We start from the raw sequence: 20,158 nt of genomic DNA, 5'->3' as shown, positions 1-20,158 counted from the left end.
ATGTTAAAGAGTTAAATAAGGTTCAGGAGGGAAGTGTTTTTAATAGAAAAGTGAACATAAGAACAAGGGGCCACAATCTCAGGATAGTTGGGGGAAAGATCAGAAGCAACATGACAAAATATTATTTTACTGAAAGAGTAGTAGATTCTTGGAACAAACTTCCAGCAGACGTGGTTGGTAAATCCACAGTAACTGAATTTAAACATGCCTGGGATAAACATATAGGGCAGACTAGATGGACCATGAGGTCTTTTTCTGCCATCAATCTTCTATGTTTCTATGAGTATAGCTCTGGGATAAAAACTATTCAGAAAATGTGTGGTCCGAGTTTTAATTGTTCTGTATCTTCTGCCAGAAGGCAATAGTTCAAAAAGATTGTAAGCAGGATGAAAAGGGTCTCTGAGAATGTTGTGCACCTACCTAGAACAGCAAAAGGGCAGCGCCGGACTTACCCGGCTGGCAGGCTTTGCTGGAGGGACCGGGAGACACGGTCCCTCATGGCGGCCGCCATCTTGGATCCCGGGCGAAGTCTCGCGATGCGAGACTTCGCTCGGGAGATCAGGGCCTGATTGGTCAGGCTCCTGATTGGTCCGGGCGGGGCCTGCTTGCCCTATATAAGGGCGAGCAGGCCCGGGGCTCTCCCTTTTCGCCCGGACTGCACAGAAGAGCAGACACCCGCCCGCCCTCCTCTATTTTGCAGTGTGCTTAGGGGTCGCCCTTAGGGGGCCGAGTGGGAATTTTTTGCAGTTCTGCCTCTTAGCTGAGCTGTTTTTTCGCCCATTCCACACTGAGATGATGGATGTGCGGTTAGGGGGTGCTTGCAGTAATTAGGTTAATTGGCTTACCTTTGGTCATTTGGGTAGGCAGGTTAGGGGCGGAAAACTGGGGTGGTTTAGCAACCGCGCGTTCTCCCTTGGGCATCTTTGGGGATGATTGACAGGTTCTCTGCAAGCTCATGGAGGGAGTTTCTGCCTGAGCAGCTGGGGGGAACCTGTCTTTGGGTCCTGCACCTTTAATTCCCCGATTCGGGTTAGCCGGTGGGACCCCCCTCATGCACAGCATGGCAGGAAAAGGTCGCAGGTGACGGCCTGGCCCTCACCTGGACCTTGCATCGAGATACGCCCATGAGTTGCCCAGGAATGTTTGCTGGCATAACGTCATTTCCGCCCCGGAAGTAGTTGTTTGACCCTGCAGGTCCATTTCCGGGTCATAGTTGTTTATGCTAATTTATGCAAAGTATTTGAATAAATTATGCAAATTTATGTTAATAAAAATGACCCAATTTAAATCCAGCTCTGGTGTCCGTGTCGTTACTCCGTCTCTCCAGCAATGTGAAGACATCATCCAGGGCGGGTAGCTGGAGCCCAATGATATACTGGAAAGTAATGATTTTGGGAGTCTTGCCAGGATCTTCCTAGAATCTTTCCCCCTTCATATTGTTTCACTTTGTTCTTTACTTTGAAACAAATATTTCCAAATAAGATAATCTGTGATATAGTCAATATGTTAATAAAATAGTTCCTTATTATGGTGAATTTCAAGTTTGATTCAAGTATTTATTCTGCCTCTGTTACCAGGAATTAAGCAGCCATAACATCTTATTTTAGTAGTCCAAATATTTCATTGGTTATTTGCTGATCAGCCAAACTCTATGATAGATGCATATCATCCATCTTTAAAATTAATGTGATAGAAATACTGTATAGCAGACTTCCTTTTACATAATGTAACATCCAGACACAAGAGTTTGTAATTCATCATAAGTGAAGTTCATTTAGGTAGTATGAAAATTGATCGTACTAGGTAAATACTTTAGGTTTATGGCAAAATATTTTCTAATCCCCAGACTTAAAGGTAGAGAACAGAAAAGAATCTCAAAATACCAGAGTTAAATGTTTTGAACTTGAGGTTCTTTTCTGCTACAATTATCGGGAAAAATGTAAAAACCCAACATCATAAATCTTCCAGGCTTCTTGAAAATGTATATTATGCAGGAGTCTTTAAAACTTTCAGTTTCAAATTGCATCTATTTTAAGCCTCGATATCCATAAATTTAGTCCTCATATATTGAGGCAAATGCTTATCTGGATGTTTTCTCTTGTGGAATTTGAAACACAGAGTCCTTAAGAAATTGTATTTCATTTTGTTTCAAAGTAAAACTAATGCATGTTAATCCTTCAGTATGTTGCAAGTTTAATCCGATGCTTTTTTATAATAACTAACTGGATGTATCCAGTGCAAGCCTTAGCTAATAAATATTTAAAATGTGGGGTAACTTATCTCCTTTATCTGAAGTACCCTTCATGATAATCTATTGATGTACCAGTATATGTGCAATTCTGACCACAAAGTTAGTGATTAGTGGCTGTTCAAAATTACAATACAGTGTGAAAAGTAACATTACCACCAGTCCTTTAACTTCCAAATGTCACAATTTCGCTATGGCCATGGAGTCTCCATTCAGGTGCTTCTTAATTGACATGCATTTATGATAGTTGCAGTGTCCCTTTGGTCACTTGATTGCTATTTGTGACCTTCAATGCTGTTTCTTGAGTTTCCCTCAAGAAAAATCAACGGAGAAGCCAACAGTAAAATCACCAGTTATGGTCCTGTGATTTCTTGGTTAATTACTCCAACGTAATTCATGTTCACTGCAGTCATGTGATTCTTCATTTAACCATTGTGTTAAAAGCAACATGTATATGGATAACTAACCACTGATTCAGCAACCATTCAGAGTTGCAATTGTGCTGAACAAGAAGTAAACATAGAAACATAGAAGATTGACGGCAGAAAAAGACCTCATGGTCCATCTAGTCTGCCCTTATACTATTTCCTGTATTTTATCTTAGGATGGATATATGTTTATCCCAGGCATGTTTAAATTCAGTTACTGTGGATTTACCAACCACGTCTGCTGGAAGTTTGTTCTTTTTGTAGGTGAGGTCTCCAGAACTGAACACAGTATTCCAAATGTGGTCTCACCAGCGCTCTATATAGCGGAATCACAATCTCCCTCTTCCTGCTTGTTATACCTCTAGCTATGCAGCCAAACATCCTACTTGCTTTTCCTACCGCCCGACCACACTGCTCACCCATTTTGAGACTGTCAGAAATCAAATCCTTCTCTTCTGAAGTTTTTGCTAACACAGAACTGCCAATACAATACTCAGATTGAGGATTCCTTTTCCCCAAGTGCATTATTTTACATTTGGAAACATTAAACTGCAGTTTCCATTGCAAGTACCGTATTTATGACCAACCTTTGAAATTTCACCCGTCACTCTGCCTCCACAGTCATTTAATTTCATTTAATTCAGGCACTTGACAGGTGGCTTGACACCCTACCTCCAACTTCTTACTTGGTATTGTGTCGCTTCTCACTTATCAACAGCAACCTGAACTCCCAGGTTTGTCCTTATTACACAGTACAGTCACATAATGGCATGTTTTACGATTGCATTACTTAGTGATGACAATCCTTGTCTTAACCTAAGTACTGCCTGAATTACATATTTTACTTAAAAGCTGACATGTAAAAAAACCCATGAGGAAAAAAATTTCAAATATAGGATATATTAACATGAAACACATTCAACATTGTTCATGGTATATTCTGGACAGAGCACAGGTTAATCAATTTTTGAATAAAGGGATAATTAGTTGAGAGTGTTGATGCATGATACTTTTGTCTGTATCAAAATACATATTAGATTATTTACGGGACCATCTTCTGCCTCATGTTTCCCAGCAGCCGATCAGAACCTACAGAGTTGGCTTTCTCCAGATCCCGTCGGTCAGGCAATGCTGACTGGCGGGGCCATGGGGGAGGGCCTTCTTTGTGGCAGCTCCGGTTCATTGGAATCAGCTTCCCCTGGAGGTCCACACTGTTCCCACCCTCCTGGCCTTCTGAAAGGCCTTAAAAACATGGCTTTGCCAGCAGGCCTGTGGCCGTTGAGCCATAGTGTTCTGCTCTGGCCTAGAATTGAGAATGTTTTTTTGGGGGTATTATGATTAGGGTTTTATTATGGGATTTTTATTGTTATTATTGTTATTGTGGTTTTACTATGCATGCCACCCAGAGTCCATTCTGGAGCTGAGCAGCTCATAAATATCTATCTATCTATCTATCTATCTATCTATCTATCTATCTATCTATCTATCTATCTATCTATCTATCTATCTATCTACACACACACACACACACACACACACACACACACACACACACACACACACACATGAGGTATCTCCAAACAATTGCTTGAGTGGATGAAATGAAGTAGGAGCAAGATTAGTTTTCCAGACCATAAAGATACAAAACTTTCTTCAACAGCTAGTACATGGGTGAAGACATTCCACAACAACGCACAGTAGTGTACATATAACAGGTCTATTTCTGATTTTGTTCTTAGATCTGGCAATGTGGAGGAAGTCTTGAAATCCATCCTTGTTCTCATGTAGGGCATGTTTTTCCAAAGCAAGCTCCATATTCACGTGCAAAAGCTTTAGCTAACTCTGTTCGGGCTGCCGAAGTATGGATGGATTCGTACAAAGAAATTTACTACCACAGAAATCCACATGCACGCTTGGTAAGTTTACTGTAGGCAAAAGTATAGAAGAAAAAATAAATTTCTTGAAAACCTAAGAGAAGAAACTTGAGAAGCCTAAGTTTAGATTCTCAGAAAAGAAAGGAAATATAACAAAAAAACAAAGAGAATAGTGCAAATGCTGAAATTTTGCAGGATGAGCACAGAAAAATATAGACAGAATAGTGTATATGCTTATTATGTTTTGGAGGAAATCAGGCCAGCAGTTTCTAGCCCTTATAGTTTTAAAAGTAACTTCATATATGCAAGAAAATACAGTTCCTAAACATTTTGAATTTGGTGAGATAGGTAGTTTCCAAGGCTGACTTTGCAAAATTCAGATGTATAATTGTTGAATAAATGTTGCAAAATAAAAGTATAAAATTTGGGTAGGTAATTTAATTTATAAAAATACATTTCTTAGCATTTTGTATTAATTTTATTGGTCTTAATTCATTTTCCTCTCCACATTACATACTGAACATTGAAAAGTTATTAGTCTTTTCAACTGAGATTGTAATATTCCAGAAGAATACATACAGTATATTAAAATACTGCCCATTTGAACTAGAATATTCCTATTGAATAACAACACTATTTGCACATAGAAAATGTTTTGGGCATTCTGCAGACCTCACACTAGGATGCTGTAATTTTGTTCTGTTGTTTTTTTTCAGATTTTTGCATATTGGAAAAAATTATGCCTGCCTTATGAGTTGCATCAACTTTAATGAATCAAATGTTTAAAGCATCATCATTTTGAATGCTCACTTTAAAGGCTGAAAAATGATGGGCTTTTTTAAATGAAGAGCTTGCAGACATAGTAACATAAATAATTGCGTAGAAATATTATAATTCTAATAACTGAAATCCCAGGGGCCAAAACTGACTGCTGAAGTATTTATTCAAATAACCGCTGACTAGGGTAATTTATTTCATATAGAGCTAGTAGGCTATCTTCATGTTAATAATTTATAAATTGCATAAGTGTAAGATATTCAAAGCAAAATTCATTGTACAGTATTAAGTTCTTATTTGCCTCTCTGGTATACTGTATGTAACTTTCTCTCTATTGAAACTTTATTCTGGGATTTCACTTTAGGAACCCTATGGAGATGTGACAGAAAGAAAACTGCTGCGAGAGAAACTTAAGTGCAAGGATTTTAAATGGTTCTTAGAGAATATTTATCCTGAACTTCATGTCCCAGAAGACAGGCCTGGCTTCTTTGGGATGGTAAGTGTAACCCTTCTTAATAAGGAAATTTTCAAGTCTTCACACTCCTTCAAGATAGACAAGTAAAATTACTTGAACAAATTTGCAATTTAAGAATTGCAAACAATATTAGATGTATTTTAGCCTCCCAAACATGCTGAGGTAAAAAGTATTTGGATTTTGCATAGTCACTCAAGCTGGTACAATAAAAAAGGTACAAGTAGTCATCAACTTACAAGCATAATTGAGCACAAAATTTCTGTGGCTAAGCAAGACAGCTGTTAAGTGAATTTTGCTCCACTTTTCTTACTATGGTTGCTAAGTGAAACAACTGAAGTTGTTAAGTTGATAACACAGCTAAGTGAATCAAGCTTCCCCATTGACTTTGTTTATCAGAAGGTTACAAAAACTGATCACAGGACTCCGGGCTACTGCTATTGTCATAAATACATGCCAGTTGTCAAGAGTCCAAATTTTGATCACATGACCATGGGGATGCTGCAATGGTCGTAAATGTGAAAAATGGTTCTAAGTCACTTTTTTCAGTGCCGTTATAACTTTGGTCACTAAACAAATGGTGATAAGTCAAGGACTACCTGTATGTCAGTTTGCTTAAAACATTGTGGAAAATTTGTTGCTCGGTATATACTGTACTGATTTTCTAGGAAAGTTTTTACCATGAATTAGGTTTTGTTTCATTTTTTTTGCCATTATGATGGTAGAAATAAATGAACATAAATATAAATAAATTAATAAATCCTGACTATAGCTAAGACAGTGTGAGGGAGTCAGAAAATCCTCAGGTACAATTACACTTCTGCCATTAACCTGTTAGGAAGCTGTCAGCATCTCTTAGTACAGATTTCCATTTGGTTAATAATTGTAACTATAGTTATAGTTTATTAGATTTGTATGCCGCCCCTCTCCAAAGACTCGGGGCTTGTTGCTTTAGAGTGGCTTTAAGGTATGTAAATGGATGTGCCGCCTCTATGTTGGTTGAGGCAGGCAGGATTCCCCCGGGTATCATTTGTTGGGGGTCAGGGGAAAGGGAGGGTCTTGCCTTCTCTTTCTGCTCAAGATCCCCATGGACAATTGGTGGGCCACTGCGTGACACAGAATGCTGGACTCGATGGGCTTTGGCCTGATTCAGCATGGCTCTTCTTAGGTCCCTATATTCTTATATAAACGTTAAATGATGATGGTGATGATAATCAGTAGATTCACATAAAAGTACATTTTAACCCTAAAGTGTGTAGGGGGTGGAATCCCCACTTTTTAGCTCATGGGACCCCTTCATGGTTTTAGATTGTTCATTGACCCCTAAACATTGATTATATGAAAATAATTAAATAAATACTATTTTAAATAATACAGTGGTACCTCAAGATACGAACCCCTCGTCTTATGAACAACTCGTGATACGAACCCGGGGTTCAGAAAAAATTTGCCTCTTCTTACGAACTTTTTTCGAGTTACGAACGCCAAACCCGAACTTCCGGGTTCGGCGTTCGGGAGGCTGCTGGAAAGCCCCCGGCTGTTTTAAAAGGTGACCGCCGGGTTGGGGGGCTTCCCAGCAACCCCCCAAACCCCGAACCCGGAAGTTCGGCAAAAGTTCGGGGTTCGGGAGGTTGCTGGGAAGCCCCCCAGCCCGGCGGTCACCTTTTAAATCAGCCGGGCGGCTTTCCAGCAGCCTCCCGAAGCCGAACGCCAAACCCGAACTTCCGCGTTTGGTGTTTGGAGGCTGCTAGAAAGCCGCCCGGCTGTTTTAAAAGGTGACTGGCGGGAGGTGAAGCATTGGGGTGGGGGGGCTGTCAGGACACCCCCCACCCCAGCACTTTGCATCCCGCCGGCTAAGAGCAATCGGGCAGCAGCTTCTGCTGGACACGGGCAATGAGCGGGACAGAGAAGCGGGGAGAACCAGGAGGCTCCTTTGGCGGCTGGAGGCTGCCTGGCACCCGCTGCAGCCAAAACAACAAAGCCAGGCAGCCTCCAGCCGCCAAAGGAGCCTCCTGATTCTCCCCGCTTCTCTGTCCCGCTCATTGCCCGTGTCCGGCAGAAGCTGCTGCCCGATTGCTCTTAGTCGGTGGGATGCAAAGTGCTGGGGTGGGGTGGGGGTGTCCTGACAGCCCCCCCACCCCAATGCGAGCGGCAGGGATTCGCCCATGGCCGGCAGAAGATCGCTCTTGCTGACCTGATGCCTCGCGGTGAAGCCAGGCAAGAGCGATCTTCTGCCGGCATGGGTGAGCGGCGAGGAGTGCTGGGGTGGGGGGGTGTCCTGACAGCCTCCCCACCCCAATGCGAGCGGCGGGGATTCGCCCATGTCCGGCAGAAGATCGCTCTTGCTGACCTGATGCCTCGCGGTGAAGCCAGGCAAGAGTGATCTTCTGCCGGCCATGGGCGAGCGGCGAGGAGTGCTGGGGTGGGGGGGGTGTCCTGACAGCCTCCCCGACCCCAATGCGAGCGGCGGGGATTCGCCCATGGCCGGCAGAAGATCGCTCTTGCTGACCTGATGCCTCGCGGTGAAGCCAGGCAAGAGCGATCTTCTGCCGGCCATGGGCGAGCGGCGAGGAGTGCTGGGGTGGGTGGGGTGTCCTGACAGCCCCCCCCACCCCAATGCGAGCGGCAGCGATTCGCCCATGGCCGGCAGAAGATCGCTCTTGCTGACCTGATGCCTCGCGGTGAAGCCAGGCAAGAGCGATCTTCTGCCAGCCATGGGCGAGCGGCGGGGACTGCTGGGGTGGGGTGGTGTCCTGACAGCCCCCCCACCCCAATGTGAGTGGCGGGGATTCGCCCATGGCCAGCAGAAGATCGCTCTTGCTGACCTGATGCCTCGCGGTGAAGCCAGGCAAGAGCGATCTTCTGCCGGCCATGGGCGAGCGGCTGGGAGTGCTGGGGTGGGGAGGTGTCCTGACAGCCCCCCCACCCCAATGCTTCGCCTTCCTCCCCAGCCAAAAACCCAAAGGTCCCCACCACAACCCGGGTGCTGGGAAGCCCCCCAGGTTGGCTGCGACCTTTTAAAACATCCGCGCCGCTTCCCAGCTGTCTCCTGAAGCCGAACGCCAAAGCCGAACTTCCGCGTTCGGCTTCGGGAGACAGCTGGGAAGCGGCGCGGCTGTTTTAAAAGGTGACAGCCGGGCTGGGGGGCTTCCCAGCACCCCCCCGAACCCGGGTTCGGGGGGGTGCTTGGAAGCCCCCCAGGCCGGCTGTCACCTTTTAAAACAGCCGTGCGGCTTCCCAGCAGTCACCAAAAGCCGTTTTTTTTGGTTGCACGGATTAATTGACTTTACATTGTTTCCTATGGGAAACAATGTTTCATCTTACGAACCTTTCGTCTTACGAACCTCCTCCTTGCACCAATTAAGTTCGTATCATGAGGTATTACTGTATTACTATCAATAATTAAATAAATAACGATATCAGCTCTTTGAATAGTCCTACCAACCCTTCAGGGTCAATAATGACCACTTTAGGGAATCCTGATATTGAACATGCTTTCTGGATTCTTTTCAAGCACCTCCATTCAGGATCATGTGACTAGGAAGAGGGGCTTCAGAATAGAGTAATTGACTGCTTTCTGAACTGTTATCCACCTGCAACAATTCAGAGGATTTCCCCCCTTTATTTGATCCTGCACTGTTTGTTTTTAGATGGTTGTCTTGTTGAAAAGAAGGACTCACAAACAACAGAATCCAAATTCCCCTCACGTCATCTTCTATCTAACTTTCTGGTTGGAAAGAATAAAAATGGCTTTTGGTTCCCAGCTTAGTGGAACATCCTATTTTCAGCAGGAAACAACCAGATGCTAGCCATATATACTATCAGCCACAGTACACCAAGAAGCCTCTTTGTGCTTCCTGGGCCATGTTGTTGGGACTTGCAGGGACATGGCAGTTTTGTGCCACACTTTGGGATGAGCTGGGGTAGCTGATACTTCCAGAGGTATCTGAGACTTCTAGCTTTGGGTCAGGTACTTCCTACAGCCCCAGAACCACAGTGTGGCCAGAAGTCCAAAGTCACAGTGTATTTTCCCCCCCAATCTCTCCCTGATTACATATATACATGCATCCGCATCCTCTTTCCTGCTTCCCTGAACTCATGCCACACTGCAGTAACCCCCAGTTCATGTGTGCCTGCACCAGGTCTCCCCTGGCCTCCCCCACTGCATTGCAACACTGCAACATCAGCACTCCTTAACTGGGTCTCCTTCCATTTCCTGTTTAATGACCTGTGTATCTGGAGTTGTCACAGCAGCTAGGATCTAAGCAACTAAGATGCAGTCACTAAGCAATGCAGTTACATGTTGTTGCACTTTACAATTGCAATTGCTTAGCGATCAGTGTTCCCTCTAATTTTTTTTTGGGGGGGGGCAGAAAAGTATAGTGTCTGAGCGGCAGTCCCTTCGGGACTGGGCGGCACTGAAATAATAAACAAACAAACAAACAAACAAATAAAAAACCCACCCTGTTTTGCCTCAGAATTTCAAAATAAAATACTGTACTGTGTGTCTATAACAGTGAGCTCATAATAGGGCAACTCTATCAATATCAAAATGCCACTTAAATAGTTGAGCTAGTTTCAAACTAGATTTTGATTTTCTTTCTCTCTTCCTTACTCCCATTCTTTTTCTTTCTCTTTTCCTTCCTCTCTTTTTTCTATCTGTTTCTCTCTCTTCCTCTCTTCCTCTCTCTCTCCTTCCCTCTCTTTCCCTCTCGGCTTCTGGGCAGGTTTGGAAAACTCTGAGTTGATGATGATTTTTAAGTGAGCGATTGCTCACTGCTCAGCTTAGAGGGAACTATGTTAGCGATGGAAATTTATGTCACAATTATGTCAAGGGTGACTTGTAAATTGTTTGGAAATATAGTATACATTTGTATACTATACAAATGTATACTATATACTGTATTATATAATTTGATTGTATAATAGTTTTACATATTTATTATTGTCTATTAGTTTTATGTTGTAAACGTTATTACATGAAATTGTTTAATGTTAGCACTGCAACATTAGAGCTATAAAGTTGCTGGAATGATTGCAAGTTTTATATCCTTGCACTTTTATGTTTTCTTATTATGCTTGTCATGACCAAAATAAAAACTCTGGTTGTTGTTGGCCATAAATTCACATTTGAAGGTTTGTTTAAAATAATTCTTGATACTGATAATTCTATAAAAGAAAAGGTGTTTTCTTGGGAAATACTTTCATGTCTGTGCCTGCCTAAATGATTCATGCATAGGAAAAGAAAATCTGGAGCAGCAGTGAGTGAATAGTAGTTTATTCATGTCTATGGAGATTCTCAATCATCCGTGTTGTGTCCCAAATAACCATCCTTCAGAGTGCTAATGACCAGATGACTGCAAAGAATGTGAATCCTTCCTTTCTCCACCATTTAATCAGAACCGAAGAAGTTTCTTTGAAATGTGAAATGTGAAAGAAGTGAAATGTTTTCAAGGAAAAAATGAAGTTCAGTTGCCTTTTGAAAAGCATCTTTGGCACAATACTTCACTCACGATACTTCAGTTTGCCCTAAGTCAAATTTGTCCACCTGATCGCATTTAGTTGCATGCTGTGTAACTGGGGATGCTTGTTTGCCTGTTGCTGTGTGCCAATGAGGTCACCATCCATGTTTTCAAGGCTGTCTTTCATTTTGCTGAAAGGCTCTTCTTCAGGCAATCATATTATTGTTCCTTATCCATATGAGTTTTATCAGTTCTTGGCAGATCCTTGTGTTGTGAAATTCTGTGCTGATGATCATACCGTAAATTTCCTTGAAGGAAACATTTTCTTGCTTTTATGTAACTCTTGGGACTGACATTTTGAGTTCACTATAAATAAAAGATCAACTCATGCTGCAGTAGTTTTTAGTGGGAAATTCTGTGTTTACAGCACAATACTAGCAAAGCATTGCCTCATTAATATATTCTCAATAAGCATTAAATGAATGATGATGAAGAAGATGATGATGATGATAGTAATTTAGAATAGACAAACTGTACAACAATTATTTACAGAATTTCAGTCTATTGTGAACATTATATGCATTCCCCTCTCCCCCCCCCCCCCCCCCGCTCTCTGTCTCTCCCTCATACATCACACACACATACGCATGCATACACAGAGAGGGATGTTTGCATTAAAATGATATATTTTATTTATTGCCTCTTAGCTGAAGAATAGAGGAATGCTAAATTATTGCTTTGATTACAATCCTCCCAGCGAGCATGAAATAACAGGACACAAAGTCATATTATATCCATGTCATGGCATGGGACAAAATCAGGTAAGGTATTACTTTCTATTCAAGTGTCAGACAATAGTTTCCTCCTTTTAAATTCATGGTCCTGTTATTTCTTCTCATCTAATTGTACCAAAATGTTTGTTTTGAACACAACCACCCATATTAAACCTCCTTGCTTGTAATCCTTTGTAGAATTAAACAGAAGTTCAAGGAATATGGATGTGCACATATATTTGATAGTTGGAGTGAGGTTCTTCTTAGTGGATCTGATCAGCTCCTTATCCTGCCACTAAGATCCATTTGAGAAGGCTGACAATTACAGCATTTCACAGAACAATAGCAGTGATAGAGTACAAATACAGAACAATTATTTCAGAGAGAAATATGATTTTTAAGAGGATTTTTCACTTAGTAAAGCAAATATTTTTTAAAAATACTTGAAGATAAAGATATGGGTGTGGGTTTTGCCATCTGGGAGTTTCTAATAGCCTTTAGTAGTGCTGCCTCAAACATAAGAGTGTGAAAGGTTTTGTTTATGAAATTGGGCTCTAAAAAGCCCAGTTAGGAACTGCTGTTTATCCCTCTCCCTCATTCTCTGCCTGAACTTGATTCTAGATTGAAGTAGTAATGGAGTTCTCTTGATCGATAGTTTTGGGAGAATTCAACCTGCCTTCATTGGGCTAGAGTGGAAATTTGTGGCAACCATGGATCTGACCCAATGTTGGCACAGAAAACCTAACAAAATGGAGTCGCATTGGGATTTGGGGACATCTTTAACTCTTTATAGGGTGCAGTCTCTCAGTGCCAGTGGGTAACTTGGGGGTTCTCCCAGACTAGTATCTTCTCAAAGAAGATGGCTGTGGCTAGGAGACCCTTTGTATAAAATCATCTTGTATACCAGTGCCACCCATTCCTGGATTGGGGGCCCTAGTTATTATGACTCATGATCTGGTCACTTCTTGTTTGAATTAATGTAATGCACTGTTCATGAGGCTTGGGAATTGATCGCTTGGAAATTTCAACTGATCCAGAATACAATAACACAATATATGCTGGGTGTCCCATGATTCATGTGTGTTACACCACTACTCTCCAATTTATTTATTTTATTTATTTATTTATTAGATTTGTAAGCTGCCCCTCTCCGTAGACTCCTGCACTGACTCCTAGGTTTTTTTTACAATTTTCTTTGCAAGTAATCACATTTAAAACTTTGTATGGATCAAGGCCAGGTGATTTGTGAGATTGCCTCTCTCTGAGGAGATTTACCTGTCCCACAACAGAAGACCCAGAAAATAATTCCTTTCTCTACCAAAAGGCCATTAAGATGTGCTCTTCCCTAAGGATGTGACCCCAGCTTTTTTGGTAATTTTGGAGAGAGTAGTTTTATGAGGCTGATCCTTTGTTGATGTTTTATCTCATGTTTTCAATATTTGTTATATTGAAATTGTTTTATAAAATATAGCTACCCATATAAAATTTCTAAATAAGTAGATTGCAATTATTATCTGATGAATTTCAGATCTGGTTTAGACATGATTTTTTATATTTTTATTGTCCTATTCACAGTGTTTTTGATCATAGAAATGTATAGTTGAAGTTTAACAGAGATTTACTTATCTTTTTTGGAAATAACAGTTTTTTGAGTACACCTCCCACAATGAAATACGTTATAATACCCGCCAACCAGAAGTCTGTGCAGCTGTTGATCCAGGAACTAATTTTTTGAAAATGTACTTATGTGAAGATAGTGTCCAAAATATTCCTGAAAATCAGAAATTTATTTTTAGAGAGGTAAGAATAGTCAAATTTGTAAATATTAAACTGCAATAGGGATGGGCTATTAAACATTAGAAGTTTGTACTGAATGATACTTTTTGCTTACACTAAAATGGTACTCCTACTCGTGTCATGTCATATATCAAATCTTATCATATCATATCATATATCATATTATCATAATTTAATAAATTTATAATGTGATTATTCACTTTTTTTATTCTATATATGAGGGTTTTATATTCCTGTAAGCCGCCTTGAGTCGCCATGTGCGAATAGGAGGCAATATAAGTTTCCTAAAATAAATAAAAATAAATTTTAGGTGGGTGCTTCAGTGCTGTATATTCTTTCATCCTCTTTTCCTACATTTCCTGTAACCATTGATATTTCAAAAAACAGAAAAGACATATAATATTGCATGGGAGCTGGAACCAGAGGCATCTGCCAAGAGTTGACAGCAAATAACAATAGGCAGCGGTTCTCCTTTTTGTACATGTGTTCTGACATTACCTGCATGTATGAAAAGGGCAGAACTTATAGCATGACTCTACTTTCATCATTTTGATGAAAGCATTCGATTCCGGCGACACATCTGGAAGATATAGTAGAATCCCCCGGCACTCTGCAAATTTGTCTATAAAAAGGAGGTCTATTTATATACGGTCTTGGTCAAAATTAATTCTAGCTGATGCTGACCTATATGATTCACTTCTTTATATAATGGTTTATCTATTTTTATCTATAGATATATGTTGATCAAAATCACTATTAGCTACTTACAACTCTTTATAAAAATCAAATTAACAGATATTAATTTAATAGTAAATCAAAGTATGTGTGCATGAACCCACAGCAGACAATAAATTATCTAGTAAGAATGTTGTCTTTTCGTGAAGTTCATAAAGTTTAAAATGGGAATTTTAACTCTTACTATGGTTATAAGATATTCTAAAAAGTATTTATTGTTTTGTAGGATGGAGTTTTAATACATAAGCAGACCCAGAAGTGTCTACAAGCTGAATCTGATGTAGAAAATGGATATCCAGCACCTTTGTTACAACCATGTTCCAATTCAGAATACCAGAAATGGTTTTTTATAGGGAGAAATTGATACAGAAAACTGATTTTTAGGGTTGATCAAGATAATCTCTGGATCTGAAGCAAAGAAATGTTTAATCATTTGTACATGGAGAACTGTGTTATTTTCAACATTGTTCTGGAATGCAACGCCAGCAGGTGTTGAAATTCATATGTAGTTATTGTGGATTTTTCTGCATCGAAAATCTACTTTTGGCAGCTATATGATTTTCAAATTTTTTTATATATTTTAGAAATAACCTAAAGACTTGATAATGAAATGCAGGTGGTGGCACTTAAATTTGATAATTTAAATATTTATTTTTTCCCTAATGTGTTCAACATTAATGTGACTATAACATTAAAAGAAAAAGGAAAGGACAATTTTGGCTGTGAATTTATTATTATACTAACAACCATATCTCCCCCCCCCCCCCATATATCTGAAAATACTATACTGGAACTGCATGCAGAGAACTTGCTACTGGTATTGATTCTAAACATACAGTAGATCATTATAGTAAAATTATATGTGAACTTAATCTACTACGATATAAAATGACACAATGTGTAATTACTTGGTTCTAAATATTTCAAATTAAAACAATAATTGAATTGGAAGCAAGGATAATTGAATCACTCTGTCTTTGACATTCTGTCATAAATTCAATATTATCTCCAATTTCCATATCAGTCTGCCACCTAAGAACATCCATATAAATTAAATGTGTACACCGTTTTCCTTGGTATTTTAATATATGACTACCCTTAATGTATGAATTATTAATGTACTTTTATCTAAGAGTTACAGTAAAATGTTAGAAAAGTACCATATTTTTTGGAGTATAAGATGCACCGGAGTATTTTTGGGGAGGAAAATAGGGAAAAGATTCTGCTTAGCAGATATTCATCTGGCTAGCGTTCTTAGTCTGGTCAGTTTCAGCACATTATTTTCTCCCCTGGTTAGGGTTTAAAAAAAACTTATTTGGAGAGAGTAACAATGAAAAAGCTTGTAAGCCAGTAAGAGCTGGGAAGATTGTTAGCACTTGGTTAGGGCTGGAAAGAAACTTATTTGGAGCAAGTTAGAGCAATGAAAAAAACTCTGCAAAGACTTAGGGCTTGGAAAACATTCTTTGCAGACAGTAACAATGAAAGAACCTGCAAGATAAGAGCTGGGAAGATCGTTAGTGCCTAGTTAGGGCTGAGGGGAAAAAGCTTCGAAAAAAGCTGCATTCAGAGTATAAGACGCACCCGAAATTTCAACCACTTTTAGGGAGGAAAAAGGTGCATCCTATACTCCGAAAATTACAGTATCAATTTTAAAAAACATAATTTCTGGATTAATACAAATTCATCTAAAATGTAAGGTATATTTGGTTGGCTCAGATAAAAGACTTAATAAAAATTCTGTCCCATTTCTAACGGTGCCAATTTCTTAAAAGATTATTGGCATACAGAATCATTGTAGCAGGACCAAAAAACCCTGCAGAACCAGATTTCAGGGAGGAAATAACACAATTACATTGGATAACAAATCAAATTCAAAAGTGGCAATCTGCATGAACTTATGATTGTCTTTGCTACTATCTAGCAATCAAGCATTTTTGCATCAGAGATCTAGTAGCCATAATCAAAGAAACATTCTTTGCCTGAATCCATAATTTTATAACCATACAAAAATTCATGGCTAGCCAGGAAAAGGTGCAAAGAGGGTTTTTACATTGTATGACAAATGCTTATGTAGAATACAAAACAATGTGTGTAGCATGACAACCACCATTATGTTGACTGAACGTATCCTAACTTATGTGAAGGTAAAATACTGTAGGGCAAGTGTGTCAAACTCGCATTGTCACGGCGGCATCACATGACATATAGCGACTCCCCCCCCTTCACTATAAATCAGGCCTGGGTGTGGCCAGTGTGTGAAACATCTGGCCTGCAGGCCATAAGTTTGACAGCCCTGCTGTACGAAATGGCATTTTCGTAAATTTGGAGGGGAAAGTATTGTGTGGTAAGGTGAACGAGTAGAAGCTTGGTTAGTAATATAATGAATATAAACAACATGTGACAGATTGGTATGAGAAAATGAAGATAGTAGAATAAGAATGATTCTAATTACATTTGCAAGAGAAGGTGGGATGCAAAAGATGACAGATTTGAATGGTTTGTGGAGCGCTCAAAATCCTGCAAAATTGGGGAGTTTACATTTGAATCAAAAACACCTCATGCCTGGTCAGACACAATTCCAAACCTAAAAATGTTTGAATGTCAGATTCTGGCAATGATGTTAGAGAAGCAAAACTCTTAATTTGTTACTATGGAGATCAACTCAATGGTTTGGTTAAAGCAGCTGACGAAATAGGGATGTACAAAGTATGCATTTTGCAAAGCATCTGAGGGAGATGGGTGGTTTAGAAACAGGAAATATAAATAAATAATTCCCTCTTTGAAGCATTAAATCAAATGCACCGACTAGCATTTTTTTTCAGGAGTTTTAATTAAATACTTTTGTTTATTATGCAAATTATCAATCAAATTATCTTTTCTTTTATGTATACTGAGAGCATGTGCACCAAGACAAATCCTTGTCCAATCACACTTGGCCAACAAAATTCTATTCTATTCTAATTTTAAAGTCCAATCACCTCACTTGTTCAGCTCTATTTAGGGCTGGACCACTTGTCACATTATGTTAACTCAAGCCATTATCTGTTCTTTGTTACCTTCATATTCCTGAAGTAAAGTGTACTGGAAAGCTGATGAAACACCACACTAAGATATGTGGTTGGGAAAAGATAAATGGCTTCATATCCTTATAATATAAAGAGATGAATTGCATTTAGCCAAAATCCATGGAGGGAATGGGATAATTCGATACAGTTCCGAATCCATTGTATTTTAACCTTAAGCTTCCAAGCAGCTTTGTTTCTAATGTGTTTCTCAAATACTCTAGTTTGTTGCCTACCATAGGAGATGTGCCTCAAAACAGGGTATTATATAAAGGATCTTTGAATCCCCATGCCCTGGATTCTATCTAATTTGTCATAATTATTCAGTTACAATTCAATTCAATGTCTTAAAAATCAAATGTATGCTTTTGTGTTTTTTCATTGTACTTTTTCATTTATTTATTCACTTATTTAATAAATTTATATAGTTACCCAACTCAAACACAGGTAACTCTGGATGGCTTACAACATTAAAATTTCACAACATAAAAATCCATAAAATCCATCCTACCCTACTCACCGCACATGATCGGCTTCATCTGCATTTGTGGTCCCTAGGCTCAGTGAAAAAAACATGTCTTGAGGGCCTTTCAGAAAAGGGTAAGGATGGGGGGGCAATTATGTCTCAGGGGAGAGAAGAGGCATCTTCGAGACATCCCTTTTTCATGGTGCCATCAGATGTAAAACCCTAACACGTGGGATCCACAATTTACCATGGCTTCCTGTCCTGGTGAGTCAAGTGGATGTAATAGTTGAAGCTGGTTCTTCAAATAACCTGGCCCCATGCCATATAGGGCTTTAAAGGTGATACCTTTAATGTACCTGAAAGCGAACTGACCTCTGTGGAGCCAATGCAGTCTCCTATGGAAAGAGAGATTTTCTTTTTCTCTCCCTAAAAGTTGGAAACCTCCAGAATAATCTGGACCAAACTGGGTTATTTGTGCACTAATAACTTCTGCAATACTGAAATTCATTTTTCCAACCAGTTGATGCAAATAGGCATGAATGAAAAGCATTGCTTTTTTAAATAATAAAATGACATAATCAAAGTTTTTCCCCGATTACTTAGTGCCTAGCTAGCATTATAATTATAAACCCTTGATCTTTTTTGAATAAACCGGAACAGAAGAAATAAGGGTCTAAAACATGTTTGACAATTGCAGAAGCAAGGAAACGCATAGGAAATTGAAAACATGAAAAGATTAGTATCTTAGGCCTTGTGAAGGGGGCTGTTGGTATAATGATGGTTCACTGATAGTAATTATTTTATAATAACAGAAACTGACTTCACCGTTACTTTCTAGATAGGCAAGTGGTATGTTTAATTTTGACATAAAGTGAACGATCAATAGATTAGAACTATCAGCAAGAAGATGTACATCGTATGAAATATTTGGATGCCATTTCTTTCTGTCTGTCTTAATATTTGCATTTTCTTTCTTTGTTTAATAGCTTTGAGAGATTTTGTTAACTGGAGCTTTGTAGGTGTTGTTTTTATGTGAGTCCTGAGATAATTTAGGATTTTTGGCAGTAATTTCATAATTATTAGAAGAGCCCTTCACTCCTCCACTCGAAATAGAATACTTTATGAGACTAGACTTTCAATCCTGGGCCTAGAAAGTTTAAAACTAAGACACCTTAAACAAGATCTAAGTATTGCCCACAAGATCATATGCTGCAACGTCCTGCCTGTTGGCGACTACTTCAGCTTCAACCACAACAACACAAGACCACACAACAGATTTAAACTTAATATTAACCGCCCCAAACTTGACTGTAAAAAATAGGACTTCAGTAACCGAGTTGTCGAAGCATGGAACTCATTACCGGACTCCATAGTGTCATCCCCAAACCCCCAACACTTTACCCTTAGATTATCTACGGTTGACCTATCCAAATTCCTAAGAGGTCAGTAAGGGGCGAGTACAAGTGCACTAGAGTGCCTTCCGTTCCCTGTCCTATTGCTCTCCTATATCTCCTATAGCTTTCTTCTATTCCTATATATCTTCTTCTATTCTTTCATTGATATGTTCTATTACTATATCTTCTTTTCTATTATTTCTTAGATATATTTTACTATGAGTATCTCCTCTATAACCTTCATCATGTATTTTACTATGTGTATATAGATATATACCCACTAAAACCCTCATTGTGTATTGGACAAAATAAATAAATAAAAATATATAATAAAATTTAAAGTGCTAGTTATGGCCTATAAAGCAAGACTACCTATGGGACTGTCTTTTGCCTCATGCATCCCAGATGTTTTCTGCAGCCCTGGGCCATGCCAATAGCCACAGATCAAATACGAATAGGGTCGCTTTATATTTTCTTCGACATATTAATGTATTGCTTTTATTCTAATATTTTGTCTCATTTTCATGATTTTGTATTGGTAGTAACATCTCTCTCTACCAATAAACTGCAACTTCCTCCCCAGTAGATAGGGAAAAAATGTCAGTGTTATGGCTCCCTCTACTGATAAGAAAATCATACATTGGTAACCTCAGGGTGGACTCCTACAATG

At 39.5% G+C, this 20,158-nt stretch overlaps 1 protein-coding gene across 1 annotated transcript in view; it reads left to right on the top strand.

Annotated features, from left to right (window-relative positions):
- Nucleotides 1-15,280, top strand: part of GALNT12 (polypeptide N-acetylgalactosaminyltransferase 12) — a 37,449-nt gene extending 22,169 nt beyond the window's left edge. Inside the window, exons 6-10 of the mRNA XM_070747061.1 lie at nucleotides 4,416-4,592; nucleotides 5,692-5,823; nucleotides 11,969-12,082; nucleotides 13,679-13,834; nucleotides 14,793-15,280. Of these exons, the coding sequence (XP_070603162.1) occupies nucleotides 4,416-4,592; nucleotides 5,692-5,823; nucleotides 11,969-12,082; nucleotides 13,679-13,834; nucleotides 14,793-14,930 (717 nt within the window). The 3' untranslated portion in view covers nucleotides 14,931-15,280. The remainder of the gene's footprint in view (nucleotides 1-4,415; nucleotides 4,593-5,691; nucleotides 5,824-11,968; nucleotides 12,083-13,678; nucleotides 13,835-14,792) is intronic.
- The last annotated feature ends 4,878 nt before the right edge of the window (nucleotides 15,281-20,158 follow it).

Source organism: Erythrolamprus reginae, chromosome 3 (genome assembly GCF_031021105.1).
Source record: "Erythrolamprus reginae isolate rEryReg1 chromosome 3, rEryReg1.hap1, whole genome shotgun sequence".
Classification (NCBI taxonomy): domain Eukaryota; kingdom Metazoa; phylum Chordata; class Lepidosauria; order Squamata; family Dipsadidae; genus Erythrolamprus; species Erythrolamprus reginae.
Note: the sequence above shows the minus strand (reverse complement) of the source record. Positions and strands in the feature narration are given on the sequence as shown.